Source organism: Camelus dromedarius, chromosome 22, assembly GCF_036321535.1.
Source record: "Camelus dromedarius isolate mCamDro1 chromosome 22, mCamDro1.pat, whole genome shotgun sequence".
NCBI lineage: Eukaryota > Metazoa > Chordata > Mammalia > Artiodactyla > Camelidae > Camelus > Camelus dromedarius.
Genome location: NC_087457.1, coordinates 9,254,054 through 9,276,397, shown reverse-complemented (window position 1 = coordinate 9,276,397; position 22,344 = coordinate 9,254,054). Strand labels below are relative to the sequence as shown.

The window sequence follows — 22,344 nt, the reverse complement described above, 5'->3', positions numbered from 1 at the left end:
TGAAGGAGGTTTTAAAGGCCGTTCAGAAGTGGTCCATACCAGTCACCACCTGCATTATTTTAGAGATAATTATTCACATGGCCCCTGACTGCCTGGGCAGTGGGAAATGCAGTGTATCCAGGTAGCTACAGGCCAGCCACTGAGAAAAAAGGGGCAGAACTGAGGTATGCATACCGGCCCATTGCATGGCGTAGAAATAACCCTAAAGTACCTTCTGTGCTCCGCCCGAATCTCGGTTTCAACCTTTTGCTGAAAACTTGCAAGCGTTCTGATCGAGGCCAGAGTTCAGGAAGGAGTCCTCAGCACAGACACAGAAGTCGTGGTTCCGTGGGTCAGGGGTGGCTCTGTCAGCCACACAGGGCACGTGGCTGCCCCTGCGGGCCTTGGCTCAGACTGTGCCCTCAGGCCAGGGGCCTGGTGACAGGGGCTGGTGTAACTGACCCGTTTAAGAGGCGCCCAGTGTGACAGGCCAGAGGGCTTGGCACGTGGCGCACAGGAATGACCCCAGGGGAGCCAGGCAGCAGATCTGGGAACCCCACTGGGAGATCCATCCAGAGCAAGAGAAGCCTAGATCCTGAGCTGGGGAGTGGGGCGGGGGGAGGAGCGGGAGGAGGTGATCAGACAGGGAAAGTGGGCGGGGCTCCCGGGCACCAGGTGGTCCAGGTACGTCTCCAGCCCTAGACGGGGAGCAAGGTGCGTGCAGTTAAGGGGCAGAGACGAAGGCGTTTCTCTGGTCCAGCCTAAAACAGGGGATGGGGTAAAACAAAGATTAAGAGAGGAAGAGGAGAATTTAAATCAAGGGGTAGTGTTGGTGTCTCCAAGTCACCCCAGGGTTCCTGGGCCAGCTGGGAGCAAAACACACCTGCCTGCTGTAGGCGAGCCGCCAGCTGCCAGCCCTCGGGCAGAGATTCACCTCTAACCCTACCGAGCGCGGAGGCCGAGGCTCGCGCACCTGCCGCCTCGGCCAGACCTGGCTCAGGAAGTCACTTGCTGGTGGGAGACCCGGGTGGATCCCGGTGTGGGCATGGGGGCAGCTTTAGGGGACGTCAGCATGAGAGCAGCTTTAACAGATTATCTCCTGAAGTGGCATAAAAATGTGTTTCATTTAATTTTTAGTCACCCTCTGGTTCCTTCAGAAATATTCAACAAATGTTGGCAGACTCTATCAATCGGATGAAGGGATACAGATTTCGCCAGGTAAAAGCCTTACGCTCCATCTTCAGGGGGCTAAATGCACAGCCATTTCCATGACTGTTTCACAGACTGGTGTATTAGTCTCGTGCAGAAATGCAATGAAGCAGCAGAATGTGGAATCTGTCTTTGAAAAGCGGGTGAACGTAGCTGTTCATCTTTACCTGCTTATCTGGAGGCGGAGAAGTCTTGAGTCTCCTGGAAGCTCCTCTCTGAAGATCTGAAACAGAGACAGTGTCATGGGCTCGGCAGGCGCTGGGGGAAGACTGATTTCAGAGAGTGATAAGTGAAGCATGAAACTTGGTAGAAACCACGCATTCAGATTAAGTTCCCTGTGTGCTCACTGTTTCTTGAGCCTGTCCCTCTGCGCTGAGCAGGTGCTTGTAGCCCGAGCACTCGGTGCCCGCAGCCCCCCTCCAGGCACCCAGACCCCCGGGTCCATCCAGACGGGGCCCTGTGGCTCCCCAGCCCCCACGTTCTGTTGCAGCAGTGCTGCGTGTACTGCTCACCGTAACCGAGGCAGAGACTGGATCCCGTGGAGAATCTGACCCACAGAAGGTCTGAAAAAGGGGGGTGGATAAGAGATGAGGCTCTAAAAAGGTTCTGACTGGTCTCAGGTCTGAGACAGAGGCAGCCCAGGCTGGGTTCGTGTGGACCGTGTGACCGATGCCTTGATGCCCCTGTAGGGCCAGGTGTGACATGGAGAGCTGGCACGTCTGAGACTGAAGTCGTGGGGAAGTGTGACCCTGCGGGCCTCGTGGGCCTCTGCTCCTGTAATATGTGCCTCTTTCTAAAACAGTAACAATAGAGGGACCAGAGTCACAGTAAACAAAACAGACACAATCCTGCCCTCAGGAAGCTTGTACTCCTGACGGAGAGACAGATGATAAACAGATGAATGAAGTCAGGTGGTCAAAGGAACACCTGGTCTTGAGAAAAAGGATGCAGGATAAGGATGCTGAGGATGGCGGGGAGGGTGGGAGTTGATTTTTTCAAGGGGTAGTCAGGGAGGGCCGCCCTGAGAAGGTGATGTTGGAGCAGAGGCCTGAAGAAGGAGGGGAGGGTGATGGGGATGGCTGGGGAAAGTTTGTTCCAGGCGGAGGGAACAGCACATGTGGGGGCACAGAGGTGAGAGCTCTTGGATGTGGTTGTTAAATTTATTCCTAGATATCTTTTTTTTTTTTGACATAATTTTAAATGGGATTTTTTTTTTACTTTCTCTTTCTGATATGCCGTTATTAGAGTAAGGAAATGCAACGGGTTTCTGTGCATTAATCTCGTAGTCTGCTACCTTGCTGAATTTGTTTATTCTAACAATTTCTGTGTGGAGACTCCAGGGTTCTCTTTGTAGAGTATCATGTCATTTGCAAAAGTGGGAGTTTTACCTCTTCCCTTCCAATTTGAATACCTTTTATTTCTTTTTCTTGTCTGATTGCTGTGGCTAGGACTTCAATACTATGTTGAATAGGAGTGGTGAGAGTGGGCATCCTAGTCTTGTCCCTGTATTTGCTGGGAAGTCTAGTTTTTCATCACTGAGTATGATATTGGCTGTGGATTTGTGGTAAATGGCCTTCATTTGTTGAGATAGGTTCCCCCTATACCCACGGTGTTGAGAATTTCTATCATGAATGGACATTGAATTTTGTTCAATGCTTCTTCTGTGTCTGTTGAGCTAACCATGTGGCTTTTGTCTTTTCTTTTGTTAATATGGTGTACCACCTTGATTGATTAGCATGTTTGAACCATCCCTGTGACCCTGGAATGAATCCAACTTGATCATGGTATATGACCTTTCTTATGTTTTGCTGGATTCGGTTTCCTAATCTTTTGTTAAGGATTTTTGCATCTATATTCATCAAAGATATTGGCCTGTATTTTTCTCATTTTGTAGCGTCTTTGTCTGGCTTTGGTATTAGGGTGATGGTGGCCTCATAGACTGAATTTGGGAGTGTTCTCTCATCGCCAGTTTTTTGGAAGAGTTTGAGAAGAATTGGCAGAAGTTTGGCAGAAATCCCCAGTGAAGCCATTTGGTCCTAGACTTTGTTTGCAGGGAGTTTTTGTTTTTGTTTTTGTTTTTGTTTTTTTTCAATTACAAATTCTATTTCACTTCTGGTGATGGGCCTGTTCAAGTGATCTGCTTCTTTTTGACTCACTTTTGGCAGGCTGTATGTTTCTAGAAGCTTGTCCATTTCTTCTGCGTGTCTGATTTGTTGGCATCTAGCTATTCATAGTATTCTCTTAGGATTTTTTGTATTTCCGTGGTATCAGTTGTTAATTCTCCTCTTTCATTTCTTATTTTATTTGGTTTCTTTCTCTTTTTTTCTTGGTGAGCCTGGCTAGAGGTTTGTCAATTTTGTTTCTCTTTTCAAAAAACCAGCTTTTAGTTTTATTCAACTTTTCTGGGTTTTTTTTAACATCTGTTATTTGTTTCCTCTCTGATCTTTAGTATTTCCTTCCTTCTGCTGACTTTAGATTTTGTTTGTTCTTCTTTTCTAATCCTTTTAGGTGGTACATTAGGTTGTTTATTTGAGATTTTTCTTGTTTTCTGAGGAAGACCTATATTGCTATGAATGTCCCTCTTAGAACTGCTTTTGCTGCATCCCACAGATTCTGTAAGATTGTGTTTTCATTTTGGGGCCCTCTGTCCCATTCCACTGATCTATATGCCTGTTTTTGTGCCAATACCATGCCTAGTGTCCACCTCCTTGCAGGAGACTGTCAGAGACCCTCACCAGTGTTTGTTTGTGGTTTTTCAAACAGAAGAAAGAGTCCGTGAAGAAAACACAAGGTGAAGAAATAAAACAAATAGATGAAGAGAAAACCAAACAAATTTATAAGAACTGGAAAGAAGATTCGGAGTGGCAGGCCTCTTGTGAGTACCGAGAATCCTCTGTAACACCGAGTTGTTAAATCTGTTTGTTCACTTAATTAGCTGACCCATCTAGGAGGCACTTAAAGTGGTTGTTGGGAGATGTTTTCACACTAAATTACTACTCAAAGGCTATGAGCCACTTGTTGAATAGCAGAAAGGTTCTCAATTCATCTTGAAGTCAAACATAACAGCAGTTGGCCAATAATGCCTGAAGTGCGGATAGAATCAGGAAAAATTAGCCTTACCTCCCTCTTCAGAGTCTTTTAAGGCTAGGTTCCTAAAACAAAAACAGCAAAACAAGCAACCTCTGTGTTACAAAGCATCCAGAAAAGGCAGCCTTGGGACACTTTTATGCACCTATGCAGTCTGTGTAAGGACCATTTAGTTTTTGGTCTGGGAGACAATCCCTCGTGGTCCAGCCATGTGGGCTCTGGGCGTGGCCCTGCTGCCTGTCCACCGTGTCCACAGCTCTGAGCCCCTGAGGGGTTCCTGGTCTTTGCTAGCGATGCCGGGCGCTCGTGTGAAGATGGGCGTCACTTTCTCAAGCCCCGCTGTTTTTCTAGTGCGAAAATCCAAAGCAGCTGATGAGAGGAGGCGCTCTCTGGCCAGACAGGCGCGGGAAGACTACCAGAGGCTGTCCCAAAGAGGGAGAAAAAGCGGGGGGCCGCAGAACTCCCGGAGTGGCCCCCCGCAACCCAGAAGGCCCCCTCTTCCCCCCAAGCCTCAGTTCCTGAGCTCAACCGGACACCCTGACAAACCTCTCAGGTAAGATGCTCGCAGGTGGCTTTAAGCAAAAGCGATGAAACCAGCCGATTAAAGATAAATTGCGTGGCCACCACGGGGTGCCAGTCAATCCGGCCCCACCTCTGAGCCTGAGATGCTGGGGTCCCTGGGCAGCCTTCATCCCTCCTCATCTGTAAATGCCATTGCCAGTACCGTGAGCACGGCCAGTGACTTCGTGAAGATGTGCAGACCGGGTGATGACTCCCTGTGCCCCCCGCCCAGCCTGCCCCCACCTGGTGGCAGCCAGCGAGGGGAGGGGGGACAGCTGGGGGGGGGTCGTCGCAGCAGGGACCCAGAGCTGGCTGGCCTTGACGTCGTCAGCGAAGCGACATTTCCATGGCTCGAGATTAAAGATTTGATGCTCATTCTGGGATACACAGCCAAGCTCACCATCTGGGAATTTAGAAATGTTCCTCTTTTGAATGAAGACTTTATTTGGTGATGATGGTACCTTGGCCTCCTAGGCTGGGGGAGAATTAGGTAGAGCAATTTGTTTCGGAAAATCCCTGAAGAAAAACACAGTGACATCACAGCAGAAACCCCCGCCCGGATGTTAACTATAAAATCGGTTTCTCTTGGTGAGGAACATTATATGATATTTTCATATTCCGGTGTGTAGAAAGATGATATTTATAACAACCAGGAGGAATCAAATATTGACTTAGTGAAACACAGCTGTCTAAAGCCTTGTCTTCTGAAATAAAACCTTAAAATCTTTCTCTGTTACCAGTAGGGAGAAACGAAAAGCAAAGAAGTCCCTTTGCAAAGGGTCGGTAATCTTCAAGGTTTTTCCCAAGGGGATTATGACCTCAGAGGAAGCGCGAGTTGGGCCGTTTCGTCTACTATGATTATTCCTATTTACTCAACTGAAAGATGTCATTTGGGGACTTGGGGACTGACACTAAATGACCACGTTCTACAGAGTGACAGTTTGGGTAACTGTTTTTTTCTTACGGACAACAGGACAGGACAGGCCCCTCAGTGTTGTGACCAGGGCACAGAGTGCGGGCTCCTGTTCAGGGTCCCCTCTGTCGTCCAAGCTTGTCGCCTGGGGAGAGGCGCACACGTCCCCACGGGGCTGTGTGCGCCTCTCCAGGCTTTTCCAAGGGTGGGAATACGACTGGTAATCCACCCACACCCGTGGTATTTTTAGAGCACAGCCTGTGTGACCGACAGCAGTGATGGTGGCCTTTAAAAAGGGCAGCTCTTGTTCTAAGCTCAGTTAGCTCATTTTTCCCAGCTGAAGACATTTGCGTGCAGTGCTTCTTGTGAGGCAGCCAGACTGGATGGTTTCAGGGCTGGGACTTGAAACGGTGATGACTGAGGTCAGCTAGGAGCCAGCCCGGGGAAAAGACTGGCTGTCCTTGGAGTTTCTGCTTGATCTCTAAAGATTTTCCAAAGAAACCTCATCTGAAGGCTTGTAAGAGAGCTCAACATGTAACCTCACGTGTGCAGTGTCTGCTCCCCAGGAAAGGCACGTTATTATAGGCTGTTTTCTCCAAAATGCTGTGCACACGTGAACTTGCATGCACATCGCACGAGTGTGTGTACGACTGAAATAGACATCACATGTAACTCACCACAACGTGTCACCATAAAACAGCGAAAAGAGCGTCAGTCAATTTACATGAAAGGATAGTCCAGTAGCTCCTCCAAACTTGTTGTTTTTACGTCGAATTCTGCTCAGAATTAGTGGGCCTGCCACTTGGAAATCTGTGTGTTACCCCCCAAGGGTAGTTTTGTGATGGAAACTGACTTAAGTTCTGGGACTAGACTGATCTCAGAACGATTCTGCTGCCTCCTTTTCTTATCAGCCTTCAAACATTCTTCTTACGTTTGCTTTCCGTCTCTGAGACTGCCTTTTAGCATAGCTAAGCCTCTTCAACGTGGGGGCGAGAAGGAAGCCAGTCGGGGAGGTTAGTGGAAACAGAAAGAAGAGGAAATTGAATGATGAAAGTGTTAGGAGAGAAGTGTCTTTTACTGTATCTGAGGTCTTCCGTCCGCAAGTACCTGCTCTTCAGGAAAATAACCCGGGGGGGGGGGGGTGTATTTCACTTTCTTTTGTTTATTTTCTCAGATTTTAATTGGGAGTTAATGGGGCTTCTAATTTGTATTAAAAATGAATTGAAGTCTGTGTGTTAACCCAGCAGTACCTCATAACACAGCGGAGCTACGGGACTGGAGGGGCAGGTGACAGATCTGTTTCTTCTCCTCCCTGCCCAGGAGGGACTGTGTGATGGCCGTGCATGGGTCCCACCCCATGAGCTCAGCCCCGTGTGATCAGATCTTGAGACATATGCAATAGTCTATGTGTGTGAGTATGTGTGATTTTTGAAAGCATGATGTTCAAATTAGTTGAATCTAACTTGCAATACTTTTATAAATCCCAGGCATCAGGGAGTGACGAGGACGGCGTCCAGCTCTCTCCAGGAGGACATCGTCCACTGGTTCAGGGAGGAGCAGGTCCCGCTGCGAGCGGGCTACCTGGGGGCTTCGGACAGCATCGCCCCCTGGTTCCACGGTGAGTGCGCGGCTCCCTCGGTGGGACCGCATCTGACTCTGACAGTGGGTGAACCCAGCATTCACCAGGAGGGCAGAGAGGATAAAGGCTCCCTTCTACTTGTGCTGCCCGAGAAAAGTCTTTGAAATCCTTTCCACAAAGCAGTTTTATCAGGGAGCTGCAGGATCATGACATCTCAGTAAGTTGCTACGTGCATGAGAGATGAACACTGCTGGGCGTGGGGAAGGTGTGCCTCCTGTGCACCTACACGGGGCCCCCACCAGAGGGCAGCACCATCACCCACCCGGGGCGGGCCGCGGTGGCTGTAGGGTGTGGCCAAAGGTCAGCTCTCCATGATCTGGCTGAGTGACCTGGGCACCTGGTAACCTCTGTAACAAACGCATCTCTCTGAGCCTCATTTTCCTCATCTGTTAAGTGAAGGAGTTGAACTCTGTGATCTTAAACTGAAGAATTCTGGGTTTTGATCCTTGCATTCAGGCTGCGGGTGGTCTGTTGGAGCCCGAGCAGAGGTTCGCTCATGAGCTGCTTCCTCATTTGACCCTAGAACTTGGCTCATTCAAGCCCCCTGTTTATTCAGCTCACACATCACTGACCTCTCTGACGTGTGTAGACAGAGAATTAATTACCTGTGCTCACCTCTTGGAGGGAAGGGCCAAGGAGTACATAAGACTGAAGTGTGAAGGTCCGTCTAGAAACCCGCAGGCTCAGTTCTTCGTTCTGCCCATCAGCATTTTCCCCACTCCTCTTAAAGATGCAACAGTGTTCAGGGGCTTAGAAGCCAGCAGGGGCCGGGCATGGGGAGGTGGGGAAAAGGCAGAAGGAAGTGTATAAACACAGATGTCTGATTTAGGAGTTTCCGAATGGCTTCTCTCGTTGTTAGAGAATTCACATCCTTGCTTTATGCCTCAATAGTTGAGCATTATTCCTCTGAAATGTTATTTTCGCTTCCTTATTCAAATGCGAATGTGATTAGACGGTTGATGAAATATCTCCATCCTGATTTATTTCTTATAGGTGTCTTTGCTGTCAGGAAGTATAATTGAAACTGCCTTCCAAAGGCTTTAATTTTTTAAAAATGTTGCATCTTACGCTACTTCAAAGCAGACCCCACTAACATCTGTGGGGTATCAGTGTAGTTCATACCGCAGCTATTTTGATGGCTTCCTTTTTTGATACACCCTCCAAATTTTCATTCTCCATCAGGGGTTAATCCTGTTCATTTCTGGGAGGCAGTTACCCTCTGGGACTTATGTCCCCTGGAGACGACTGTGCAGGTGGAATCCTGTGTCCCTGTCCCCCAGCAGTGGGCCATCCAGGCTCCATCAGCACAGTCCTACCTGGAGAGATTGCATTGAGAAGGTCTCATAGAAGCCACCCACGATTTTTTAGGCCAAAACCTTAATGAATCTGGAAACCGGCACCGATAAGCAATAATCTGTCCTTCGACTATTTTGCTGACGAGTGGAGACTTCTTAATGGCGGGGCCATCAGAATCCCACCCATCCCTCAGGATGGGACTTCCAAGCCTCTGTCTTGACCAAGCACAGATTCCTGATCCATGTGACTTCTCAGGGTCACACAGAGGGATAGCGCACACCTGTGAGTGGGAGAAGCTGTGGCTGGCAGTGGGAGGATGTCAGTGCCCGTGTGGCGCAGGCGAGGGTCTGGGAAACCCTGACCTTGGGAGGGACCAGCAGGGCCTGATCCGGAAGCCCTGGGAGCTCAGGGAGTGACCCGCCGTTCAGCCCCGAGGCTTCGTGTACATTACAGCGTCAAAGCGCTTTGTCCAAATTACTCTCTGGTTCTCCCATGTGGCTGCCTGATACTAGTTCAGATTTCTGAACTAACTGAAGACAAAACACAAAGAGGAGAAAGCTACATCTATGCAGATTTGGGAAGGGCTAGCTTTTCTGTGGCAAATACCATGCATTGGTTTTTTTTTCTGGGAGACCCTGACTTTTCTCATCAATTACCCAATGCGGCTTAACTTGCTGCAAAAATCTGAGTATGTTATTCCATTAATATTGAGAATAGTCCATGAACCCCAAAGGCCTCTCTTACTTGAGTTTCTAAAATTTTTTATTTATTTAATTTGGGGGTTTTTTTGGAGACGGGTAATTAATTTTTTTTAATATAGTTATTTTTCATGGAGGGACTGGGGATTGAACCCAGGACCTCGTGCATGCTAAGCACACGCTCTACCACTGAGCTGTAGCCTCCCCCACTTACGTGAGCTTTTGTTTATTTGTTTTTAATTAAAATTTGTTTATTGAACCATAACTGTAAGTCCTCTAAACATTTTCAAGATTCCTTAATATTTGAGATCCCTCATAATGCCCACGTAATAAAGCATGAAGGAGTTAAGCACAAACCAAACCACAGTGAAAACAGAAAATGAACAGTGTTTAACCTTAGCTACTGGAAGAGGTGCAGAAATGGATAATATCGTACAAGAAGTAAACATCATATAAAGATGGGAGGAAATCTTTTAAAAATGCAAGGAAAGATTTCTGATTTTTCCAAATGATGCAGCCGAGTCGTCACCCTGACGCTGCCAGACACAGGGGTCACGGCCGGCCTGTGCCCAGGGTCCGGTCTCATGGTGGCCCACCGTGTTCTTGGAGGGACCTGGAGGGACCTCAAGGGGCAAGAGAGGGGAAGTGGGGGGGTCCGAGGGGCCAAGGAGAGCGACTCTGCTTCGGGGCTTTACTTGGGATGTTTTTATGGAAAGGAGGTTCCTACTCTTTAGACAAGGACTTTGAAATCCACATTTCTGCCCTGAGATTTCTCTTTGTCGTCACGTGCCTTGTGTCCTGGATTCCCGCTGTCACCACCAGAGCAGGCTGGATGCGGCTGCTTTATGCCGGGATGGGGCGGTGGAGGGCAGTGGCTGGACATGCATCTCTGGGCCGCCCTGCCTGCACCCCGATCCCAGCCCCCACTGGCCCGCCGTGCGGCCTCCAGGAAGTCGCAGGACCTCCCGCACTTGCTACTTGTCTCTTGCCTGTGTGACGTGGATAATGACATTGCCTGCCTCGCAGGGCTGGTTGGAAGACTCGGTGAAGCGCTTGGAACTGTGTGGGTCACACAGTCAGCCCGGGTTCATCGGGGCTAGCCATTAAGGTGATGGAGGGAGAACCGTGATGTAACTCTGAATTATTAAGGAAACATGATAATACTGTAAGAGCTCGGGCAGTTTCTCCTTGTCCCTAAGGTGCCTGAGACATCAAGGGTGAGGTGTCGGCATCCCAGGGCAGCTCCTTCTGTGCCGAGGACCAGGGCAGGGCCAGAGGCGCTCTGAACGCGCTTCCTTTAAACACTGAAGGGCTAGAAAGCAGCGTCAGGGAAGAGGGGCTTCCCCCCAAGTTTAAGCCCCCCCCCCCGGGGGATGATAACACTTTGAATCTGCAGGGTTGCTGCCTGGAAACACTGTCTTCTGAAAGCTGCCTTGGCTTCCGACAGCAGGGCGGGGCTTTGAGGTCACCTTGACAGCGGACGCGTTCCATCAGGAATGCCATCACAGTGCTGTCCCCTCCCTGCACCGTGTTCTGGGGCAGAGCACGGAGAACAGATGGCAGGAGAGGAAGGAGGGCTGCCTGGAGGAGCTGTCAGGGCCACACCTGGGGCTCTCCCCTCAGCAGACCCGCCACGTGGTCAGGGAGCCCCTGGGGCTGGGGTGTCTCTGTCCTTGAGCTTAGGGACAGCCACTGGGGTCACTGAAACATCCTTCCCACCACACCCAGGGACCACACTTAAACAGTCACTGGAAGATGCATCTTCACTAGGTCACCTGGAGGGAAGTGAACACTTCTTTGTGAAATAAATGCCCATTTTTTATTTTCAGTCAATTCCAGAGAAATTTCATGAGCCCAGTGGGTCATAAAAGCCAAGCACCAGAGTGGGAGACGAGAGACCTGAACATGCCCCTAACTTGTCCTGTAATCTGGGCAGGTGCCTTTCCCACCTCAGTTTTCCCATCTGTAAAATGGCCATGGTCATAGTATTAGTTCTGCTTATTTTAGAGGCATTTGAGGATTAAAGGAACAGTGAGTGGCAGCGAGGGGCCCTCGGGGGCAGGTGCTTTGCTGGGTGGGCACCCTCCTGGCCTCTGGGGTCGGGCTCCCGGCCCACCTGAGGGACGTTACGCATGTTAGGAACTCTGTCGTCGGAGGGCGGTGACAACATCTCTTCCTCAGGCCACCATGAGGATGGAACAGGGTCCTGCCCACCGTGAGGAGCTCCCGGATGACAGAAGAACCCCGAGTGCTCTTGCCATCAGGTTCTCTTTCATTTGGTTGGTAAAGCAGCTTTTCCAGATGCTGGAAGCAGGCCACACACATGCACACCTAGGCTTTGGGGGGCCTCAGAGAAACATGAAGCGTGGCCCTGGTCCCTGGGATAACGGCTTTCAGACCAGAGGCAGTGGTCGCATAGATGTGTCTCTGAGAAGGGAGTCCCTAGCTTGGCTGACAGACAAAGCCATCCATTGTCCTTTTCTGGGCTTCTAAGTGGCAGGGGCTGAGGGTGTGAAGGTAACTCAGGCGGCCATCCTGGCGCTCACGAGGAGGTGAGGCAGGGAGAGACAGCGGCTCAGAAAGCCTCACGCCACTGGGCTGAGCCTTGGAGAACAAGGAGGAAGCGGTGGAGATGGGCAGCCCACTCCTGCCTTCCTCCCGCGGGGTAGTGGCTGGCACTTGGGTCCTGACGGGGTTTCAGAGTAATTCCAGGCCTCCGGGGTCTGTCTGTCCTCTCCCGTGCAAAAGCAGTTCTCCCGGGCCTGCCCTCCAGCAGGGGTTAGGGCTGCGGGTCCAGGATGGTCGCCACTCGCCACATGTGGCTCTTTACATTAGCTTCAATTAAAATTAAGTAAGTCGAGTCCCGCAATCACACGTCAGGTGCTCCGTGGCCACACGTGGCTTGTAGCTGCCACGTGGCCAGCACAGACAGCATTTCCATCATCACAGACAATCTGGCTTAATACTGTTCTTGGGGGCACTCGGGTGTCATGCAGAGAAATGGGCATCTCTCTGCTCCCCTCCAAGCTGGTGTTCAGGCTCTTAGGAGTTAGCGCCCCCCCCCCCCGTGCAGTGCCCCCCGGAGTGGGCCCCGCAGCCGGCAGTGCCCCCTGCTTCCCCCTGGACGGCTGTGGGCCTGCCGCACGCTGCCTAGGTCAGCTCTAAAACAGACCCCGGGTGAAGACCTGGTTCATTTCCGATCCGATAGCCGTATTAGTGATGCACTTCAAAAACTGAGGAAGTGGAGGAGAACTTTCCGCCAGCCCAGAAGTCCTCCCGTGACCTCACACAGGTTTGATTCTGGTCATTAGTGTGAAGGGAGGTGGCCTGGATGGGGGCCTTCTGGGGGTGCTGGATGAAGACCACTCACTGCTTCAGAATTCTTAGGGTCGTGCATGGGGCGACTTGGGATGAGGAATTCTGTAAGGAGACGGGTCCCTGGATCAGCGACTGACGCTGGATTTTGGCTCTGTGGTCAGGAACTCCCTTAGCAGGCAGACCAAGCTCTCTGCTTGACCAGGCCTCCCTGAATGCACCGTGGCCCTCGATGGAATCACGGCAAATTGTAGAGTGACCAGTACCATCAGATGCACCAAGAGAGTGTGCCCTTCGGGGCTGCTGACCCCGTCATGACGCAAAAAGGAGAAAGCCTCATCTCCACAGCCCTCCCCTCCAGAACCTGCCGTCAGGACCGCTGAGCTGAGGGAGCCCCGTAGGAGCTGGGACTCGCCAGCAAATCACCGCGCTGTGTTCTGGCGTCTGCAGATCAGACAGTGCCAGGATTTGCGTGTGAATTAGATGTGACGAACAAGAAGTACTCATTAAGAGGCTCTCAGACAGTCTGATTTACAGCTGCTCTCGGACCTGATTTGGGAGGAACTTGACCTTAACCTGCATTTGGTTACAATTTCCCAGACTAGCTCTCACTGTAGGAATCAAATCCATCCTGAGAAAATCCAGGTATCAGGAGCCCTAGCATCTGTCCCAGCTGTTGACGTCACTTGGAATTTCAGCGTCAATCTGTCAGTAAGTCCAGGAGGGAAGAGAAATCTTTCCAGAATGGGGCCCTCGGAGTTCTCAGTGCCAGGGGAAAGTCCGCCTGGTTTCAGAGACAGACCTCGGTCCCCTGCGGCCCCTGGGCAGGCGGGTTCCCGTTGTCCCGTTTCAGCCCGCGGTCGTCCTCAGCGGGGCCAGGTGTGTGTAGAAGGTAAACCAGGCAGGCAGAGGCAGCAGTCGGACCTGTGGGCGCTCACGTGAGCATCATTTCCTTTCTGTGAGGTCAGAGGGGGGACTTCAGGCCTTGCCACCATCCCCACTCCCATCGCAGCGTTGCTCTAGGGTTGAGCCTCACCCTGAGATGTGGAGGCGGCCCTGGTGGGAGAGGACGAGGCTGGCTGGTTGGTCTCAGCAGGGGGAGGACAGGGGACTTTTCATCCCCCCTTGATCAAAGGCCTCCTTACAAAAAAGAGGATAGAAATGCTTTTACTTTACTTTTTACTCTGGGTAATTGGGTTTAATTCTCAATTATCTTTGCTAACTTCGGTCTTCGTGGACTAAAGGCGCCATCTGAGGGGTTCCAAGAAGAAAAGGGGGGAGCTGGAATATGAGTTTAGACTAATTGGGAAAAGGCTGCTCTGAATTAATGTGAATTCATGCGGCATCTAAACTATACACATACACACATGCATGTGTAAAACGTGCATGTATGTGAAGAGTTCATTCTTTTGAATATTTGAGAAGAGAGAAATACTGAAGCATATACAGTCACACATGCACACGGACGGAAACCTGGGTGTCTACGTTCATTCCTTTAAATGCCGATGAAGCATCACTTAGGAGCAGCCACAGCAGAGGGCACTGGGTCGAGCTGGGCCATCCTGGTTCTGTCCCTGACCGGCTGAGTCCTGACTGGGGTGTCCACTTTCAGTTCTGTCAGCCTGTGGGGTTGGGTCCTTGCAGTGGGAGGCTGTTGTGTGCACCGTGGCACGTGAGCTGCATCTCGGCCACCGCGTGCTGGCTGTAAGAAGCACTCCAACCCGGGACAACCAGAAATGCCTCTCAGATGTTACCCTGGGTGAGAACTACTGTTCCAGTTCAAGTAGGACCATTCCCAGCCCAGAGCGTCCCCATCAGTAAACTGAGCATCGTCAAGTCCCCTCCTGGAATGACCGTCAAGGGTCCTTCCAGACTCAGAAGCCGCCCACCCCCCGTGCTGTTGTAAGCGGGTGTGTACGTGGACGTGTGCCCTGAGCTCGCATGCACGCTGTCCCTTTGCCCAGGCAGCCTCGCCCGGCCCAGTTACCAATACCAGGGGGACGGATGAAGCCCCAGGTGGACCCGGACTTGCCCGTGTTTCTACTGACCCCCCTATCCCCGCGGCTCTGTTTAACAGAGGAGGGTTTGGGAAATGATGCGGCTGAGACACCGGCTCCTCTTTCCCACAGGAATCCTCACGGTGAAGAGAGCCAACGAGCTGCTCAGCGCCTGCGTGCCGGGCAGCTTCCTGGTGCGGGTCAGCGACCGGACCCGAGGCTACGCCCTGTCCTACCTGTCGGACAGCGGCTGCAAGCACTTCCTGATCGACGCCTCCGCGGGCTCCTACAGCTTCCTGGGCGTGGACCAGCTGCGGCACGCCAGCCTGGCCGACCTGGTGGAGTACCACAAGGTGCCGTCCTGCGGCGGCAGCTCCCGCAGGCAGAGGCCAGCGCGCAGCAGATGGAGCCCCGCGGCGGCGCAGGGGCTGTGCGCGACCCTCCCGAGAGTGGGGTGCCGAACTGCGCTGGTGGTGCCGCTGAGCCTCGTTCCTCTCTCGTTCCTCCTCAGGGAGAGGCCACTGGGGCGGAGCGTCTAGGAGATGCTAGGAGATGCTGCCCAATCCGTGCACACCCTGATCCTGTCTGAGATGGCTCTGAAGCTGGAGCTCAGGCCCAGGAGGGGGGAAGGGAGGGAGGGAGACGATGTGGCAATTGGCCGATGAGAAACATCTCTGTTGAGGTTTAAGCCAAGAAAGCGTCGTGTACCTCCGGGGGCGTTGGTGGGGCAGGAAGTCACGCGCGCTGGTGAGGTGGGCGGGGCGCGATCAGCACTGACACCGTCTCACCCCCTGCCTGTACCTTCTGTTCACAGGACGAGCCCATCACTTCGCTGGGGAAGGAGCTCCTCCTGCACCCCTGTGGTCAGCAGGAGGGGCCGCCCGACTACCTGGAGCTCTTTGAGTGACAGCCCCCGTCCTGTCCCCCTGCGGCCGCCGGCCGGGCTGTCGCCCGGACAGACACCAGCGGCACGGACACTGGTGTGTGAAGCCACAGCACCCTGCAGCGAGCCAAGCCCGATCACCCCGAGGGATCTCGGGGCCCCACGGAGACCTCTCTTCTGCGCAGTTGCTGGCGTTGACCCCTACGAGGGAACGCCCCCTGCATCCTCCGCCCTCCAGACTTAGAGGGAGAAGGGTCCCCCTCTCTAGAGCCTTTTCTGATGTCTGAAATGAACACAGAAGAGATGGGAACCTTTTAGGAATGGAAGTGCACCTCACAGCGGAACTCTTTCCTGCCCTCTCTGCCCGTCTCAGAAGGCCTCCGGGCCTGATGGTGCGAAGTGGGGCGCTGGCTTTGGGGAGCGGGCAGAAAAGCCTTTCCTCCTGGCTGAGCCGACCACCCACCCCCACCCCACACACCTTTCTGTGCACGTGGGAGCCAGGACATCAGAGACGCAGGAAAACGCAAGGTGGGAATGTTGCAAAAGGAATGAGGAGTTTGAAGTCAGAGGGTGAGAGGCTGATTGCGTCCAGAGACACTCGGGGGATGGCAGGAGTGTGAGGGAGCGGTCTGGGTGAGCCTCCTCGCCCTGGAGGGGCGGGTCAGGGCTCCCTGGAGGCTGTGGCTGTAGCCAGGACCATATCGAGAAGGGTGAACCGTGATGTGCGGGGTGTGAGCGGGCAGACGAGGGCAGAAGGGTGAACGGCTTGGACACTGCCTGTCGTGGGTTGAACGGTGTCCCCCCAAAGATACGGTGAAGCCCTAACCCCCTATACCTGTGAATGTGACCTTAATCAGGGCCTTTGTGGATGTGATCAAGTCGAGATGAGGTCATACTGGATTGGGGGGTGCCCCAAGCCAATGATGGGTGCTCTCATAAGGAGAGAGGGGTTGGGAAACCGAGGCACACCCAGAGGGAAGGTGGTCATGGGACAGCAGAGGCAGAGCCGGGTGCTGAGCTGCAGGCCAGGGGACCAGAGGAGCTGGGCCAGCGGCGTGGAGCGATGCCCCCCAGGACCCCCCTTCTGGCCTCCAGCATGATGAGCAAATAAATGTCTTTTGTCGTAAGCCGCCGGGTTCATGGTATTTTGTCCCAGCAGCCCTGGGAGACCAGCATAGGAGCTGATGCCATTCTGTGCCCTGACATGCGGGGTGGACCCTCTGTTGCTCACAATGAAGGGAAAACAGGAGATCCCCCCGACCCTCAACCCCACCCCGGCTCCCTCTGGCTCTGGGCACAGACTTAACCCAGTCAGGAACCTCACGCCCCACGGATCCCACCCCCAGCCCCCAGCACCGCCCGGTCCAGCCCCAGGAAGGGGGACCATGGCCTTGGCCAGCAGCTCGCTGAGCCACCGAGATCATTCTGGGAGGATGATCCTTCAGGCTAACTCCTGTGTCGGCGTCCCTTTCAGAGGAAGCGGAAGGTTGTGGCTGTCGCTGGGGTTGTTGGTTTTGTTAAACACACACTGATGCTGTAAAATGTAACCAGGGACGAGGCGGGGTGTGTGAATACCTGTGAGTGTGTGTGGGTGCACATGTGTTTTTAGGAGAAAGTTTTATTTTTTATTTCTAAATTTTTTTTAGTTTGCTATTCTTACTTATTTTTTTATTTTATTTTTTTTTACTTTTTTATTGAAGTATAGTCAGTTTACAATGTTGTGTCAATTTCTAGTGTACAGCACAACGCTTAAGTCATATGTGAATATACATATATTCATTTTCATATTCTTTTTCATCATAAGCTACTACGAGATATTGAATATAGTTCCCTGTGCTCTACAGGATAAACTTGTTTATCTATTTGTATATATCAGTCAGGATCTGCAAATCTCGAACTCCCCATTTATCCCTTCCCACACCTTTCCCCCCTGGTAACCGTAAGTTCATTTTCTATGTCTGTGTGTCTGTTTCTGTTTTATAAAAAGTTCATTTGTCTTTTTTTTTTCAGATTCCACATATGAGTGACATCATATGGTATTTTTCTTTCTCTTTCTGGCTTACTTCACTTAGAATGACATTCTCCAGGGCCATCCATGTTGCTGCAAATGGCATTTATCTTATTATTTTTATGGCTGAGTAGTACTCCATTGTATGAATATACCACAACTTCTTTATCCAGTCCTCTGTCAGTGGACATTTAGGTTGCTTCCATGTTTTGGTTATTGTAAATGGTGCTGCTATGAACACTGGGGTGCAAGTGTCTTTTTGAATTAAGGTTCCCTCTGGCTATGTGCCCAGGAGCGGGGTTGCTGGGTCATACGGTTAAGTCTATTCCTAGTCTTTTGAGGAATCTTCATACTGTTTTCCACAGTGGCTGCACCAAACTACATTCCCACCAGCAGTGTAGGAGGGTTCCCCTTTCTCCACACCCTTTTAAGGAGAAAGTTTTAAATAGATCATCATTAGTGTTCCTGAAACGTTCCATGTGGTTTCTGTCATCTGAGTGACAGCTGTCAGTTGTCTAAGAGAACCTGTCAGCTCTGACTCGTTGGGCAGTCCTGATGTGACAGAGTTACAGGGGTGCACAGGCCGGGAGTCAGAAACTTCTGTTCCCATCTCTTCCCACCATTAGCTGTGTGACCTTGGCCAGGCCCCCTTTACCTCTCTGAACCTCAGCTTTCACTTCTAATAAAACAAGGCGTGTTAACCAGGTAATCTTTATTCTTTTCATATAGCTCTAAAATCTTAGGGATCTGGAATAAACAGAAAAGTGCTCGAGAGTTGCTCAGGTTCCAGCAGCATCCTCTGCCTGAAGTCACTTTAGGGGAAATAAGCACAGTCACATCCAGATGTAACCACACTAGGTGCCATCCTACTGGAGGAAGGCTTAGACAACAGGAGATGGCCTGACCGAATTAACCTGATATTACAAGGGGGAGCAATCGTTCTGCATGATTTTATCCCATTGCTTACTGACACTCAAAGGAAGAAATGGTCCAGCGTTTGGTGACGTGACGGCAAAGAGTGACACCAGAAATTCTGAGGGACAGTGGTTTACATAACTTAGAAACTATTTACCACTGAATGCAGTTGAAGGGGCTCTGTAATTAGGCGCATTCTCCCTGTATCTGAGCCTGGTTGTGGTTGAAGGCAAGGATGTCTAAACCCTGGCCCCGGGACCCTCTCCTGTTGCCTTGATGAAGCCAAGAGCCTGCCCTGCCTGCCAAGGTTCCTGTCCTGGATGTTCCCGTCTCAGGCGCTGCAGCCTGCCCCTCCCTGTGGGGCTGTGCGTGAGCCCCGCTCCCTCACCTCACCCCTTCCCCACATCCTCACCCACACTTCCTATTTCTAGTCTTTCTGCTAACAGCCATTCTAACAGGTGTGAGGTGATATCTCACTGTGACTCCAATTTGCATTTCCTTGATGATTAATGATGTGAGCATTGTTTCATGTATCTGTTGGCTATCTGCATGTCTTCTTTAGAAAAATGTCTATTCAGATCTTCTGCCCATTTTTCATCAGCCTTTTCTCTTTCTGCTATTGAGTTGTTTTGAGTTCTTTGTCTACTTTGGGTATCAGCCCCTTATTGGAAAATAGGATTTACAGTTATTTTCTCCCATTCAGCAGGTTGCCTTCTCATTTTGTTCATAGTTCCCTTTGCTGTGCAAAAGCTTTTTGTTTTGATTTAGTTCCTCTTGTTGCTTTTTGCATTTGTTGCTTTTTGCTTTCGGGGTCAGATTAAAAAAAACACCACCAGGACCTATGTCAAGGTGCTTATGACCACCTGTGTTTTCTTCTAGGGGTTTTATGGTTTCAGGTCATACATTCAAGTCTTTAATCCATTTTGAGTTAATTTCTGTGTATGGTGTTACGAAGCAGTCCAATTTAATTCTTTTGCGTGAGGCTGCCCAATTTTCCCAGTCATCTATTGAAGACACTGTCTTTTCTCCATTGTACATGGTTGGTTCCATTGTTGTAAATCAGTTGACCACATATGCGTGGGTTTATTTCTGGGCTCTTTAAAATAGAGATATGACAATATATATGTGCCTGTTTCATGTCAATACCATATTGCTTCAACTTTGTAATATAATTTGAAATCAGGGAATGTGATGCCTTTGGCTCCATTCTTCTTTTTCAAGACTGCTTTGCCTATCTGGGGTCTTTCACGGTTCCGTACAAAGTTTTGGATTGTTTATTCCATATCTGTGAAAACTATCTGTAGATTGCTTTGGGGAGTGTGGACATTATAACAATATTAGTTCTTCCAATCCATGAACACAGTATATCTTTCCATTTATTTGTGTCTTCTTCAGTTTCTTTCATTAATGTCTTATAGTTTTTAATACACAGGTGTGTCCCCTCTTGGCTAAATTTATTCCTAGGTATTTTATTCTTTTTGACGCAGTTGTAAATGGGATTGTTTTCTTAATTTTCTGACAGTTTGTTTTTAGTGTATAAAATGCAACAGATTTCTGTATATTGATTTTGTATCCTGCAACTTTACTGAATCCATTTATTATTTAACAGTTTTTTGGTGGAATATCCAGCGTTTTATAGATACCGTATCATGTCATCTGCAAATAATGACAGTTTTACTTCTTTCTTTCCAATTTGGGTGCTTTTTATTTCTTTTTCTTGCCTAATTGCTTTGGCTACAACTTCCAACACTATGCTGTAGACATCCTTGTCTTGTTTCTGGTCTTAGAAACAAAAACTTTCAGCTTTTCATTATTGAATATGAAGTTAGCTGTGGGTTTGTCATATAAGGCCTTATTATGAGGTACATTTCCTCTGTACCCACTTTACTGAGAGTTTTTACCTTAAAGGGGTGTTGAATTTTGTCAAATGCTTTTTCTGCATCTGTCGAGATTACATGACTTTTCTTCATCTTGTTAATATAGTGTATCACACTGACTGATTAGCAGACATGAAACCATCCTTGCACCCCTGGAATAAATCTCATCTGATCCCAGGATACAATCCTTTTAATGTATTGTTGAATTTGATTTACTAATATTTTGTTGAGGATTTCTGCATGTACATTCATCAGGGATATTGGCCTGTAGTTTTCTTCTTTTGTGGCATCCTTGTCTGGTTTTGGTATCAGGGTAATGCTGGCCTCATAAGATGTGCCTGGAAGAGTTCCGAACTCACACTTCTATTTTTCGGAAGAGTTTGAGGATTAATTTTTCTTAGAATGTTTGGTAGAATTCACCAATGAATCCTTCTGGTCCTAGACTTTTGTTTGTTGGGGGCATTTTAATTACTGATTCCACCTCTGTTAATCATTCTGTTCAGATTTTCTATTTCATCATGATCAGTTTTGGTAAGTTGTATGTTTCTAGGAATTTATCCTTTTCTTTTAGTTTGTTGGCATATAATTGTTCATGCTATTCCCTTACGACCCTTTGCATTTCCCATGTATCAGCTGTAATGTCTCCTCTTTCATTTCTGGTTTTATTTACCTGAGTCCTCTTTTTTTCCTGGTGAGTCTAGCTACTGATTTGTCTATTTTGTTTTTCTTTTCCATAAACCAGCTCTTAGTGTGGTTGATTTTTTTCTATTGTCTTTTTAGTCTCAATTTCACGTATTTCCAATCTGATCTCTCTTATTGCCTTCCTTCTAATAACCTTTGGCTTCATTCTTCTTTTTCCAGTTCCTTGAGGTGTAAAGTTAGGCAGTTTGAGACTTTTCTTGTTTCTGGAGATGGCTATTTATCACTATGAACTTCCCCCTTTGAACTGCCTTTACTGAGTCCCATAAATTTTAGTCTATTACATCTCCATTTTTGTCTCAAGGTATTTTTTTTTAATTTCTCTTTTGATTTCTTTTTTGGCCCATTAGTTATTCCAGCAGTGTGTCGCTGAATCTCCACATATTTGTGATTTTCCCATTTTCTTGATGTTATTAATTTCTCGTTCCAGACTGTTGTGGTTGGAAAAGATCCTTGATACGATTTCAGTCGTCTTACATTGATTCAGACATGTTTTGTGGGGCTTGTCCTTAATTTGTATTTATTTTCCTTACCTTTTTCAAATGAGGTTTGACACCCCAGCTGGACAGAGGATGTTAATTGCTGTAGATCTGTAAACACTGGACTTGGAGGTGGTTCTGGTAGAGGGCTAGTCATGGGGTCGGAAGCTGTGGGACCGTCGGCTGGGGTAGGGAGTGGCTGGCAGTCGTGTGCTCACCTTGTTTCAAGATGAAGAATAAGTCCTCTTCAGCCGACATCACCCCGAGGGTGCCGCCTGTGTGTCGTCGGCAGGGTCTCTGCACAGCCAGGCGGAGGGCATTTGGTGAGTCTTGGGCAGAGGCTTCGAAGGGCGCCTGGCCCTCTCCTCTCTGGACGTCTGGGTGACCGCGGAGGCAGCACAGCACCTTCCCCCCCCCCCGTCCCCCCAGAACTGCCGACAAGGCAGACACAGCTGAGGGGCACTGGGCTGACTACTCCAGAGGGGCAGTGAGGCAGGGCTGGTGGAAAGGCACCTCTGCTGAGACATCTGTGTGTTGAAGAAACCACCACCCACCCCGCAGCCAACGGGCACAGGCCCCGTGGGTTTTGGCAGCAACAGCAAAGCACCGAGTCCCACTGGGAGTCATAGATTTCAGTTCAGGTGCAAAGCTAATCAGAATATGGACCACACGAAGTGGCCAGCTGTCTGATGGGGGTCGGGACTGAAACGCACCCCTCCTTCCAAGGGCGTTTTCTTTGATCAGCAGTCCTCAGGAACAGTGTCAAATGTTTCCCGCAAAGCAAGGATC

The 22,344-nt window shown here is 49.9% G+C and overlaps 1 protein-coding gene across 3 annotated transcripts in view; it reads left to right on the top strand.

The window, feature by feature from the left end:
• The window catches only part of SH2D4A (SH2 domain containing 4A), a 49,321-nt gene extending 32,617 nt beyond the window's left edge, over window positions 1-16,704 (top strand). For 2 of the 3 annotated variants that reach the window (XM_031439996.2, XM_064477399.1), the window contains exons 5-10: window positions 1,117-1,197; window positions 3,952-4,063; window positions 4,627-4,828; window positions 7,237-7,367; window positions 14,827-15,047; window positions 15,509-16,704. In XM_031439996.2, the coding sequence (XP_031295856.1) occupies window positions 1,117-1,197; window positions 3,952-4,063; window positions 4,627-4,828; window positions 7,237-7,367; window positions 14,827-15,047; window positions 15,509-15,601 (840 nt within the window). In that variant the 3' untranslated portion in view covers window positions 15,602-16,704. The remainder of the gene's footprint in view (window positions 1-1,116; window positions 1,198-3,951; window positions 4,064-4,626; window positions 4,829-7,236; window positions 7,368-14,826; window positions 15,048-15,508) is intronic. The other variant, XM_031439998.2, reaches the window with a different exon arrangement.
• The last annotated feature ends 5,640 nt before the right edge of the window (window positions 16,705-22,344 follow it).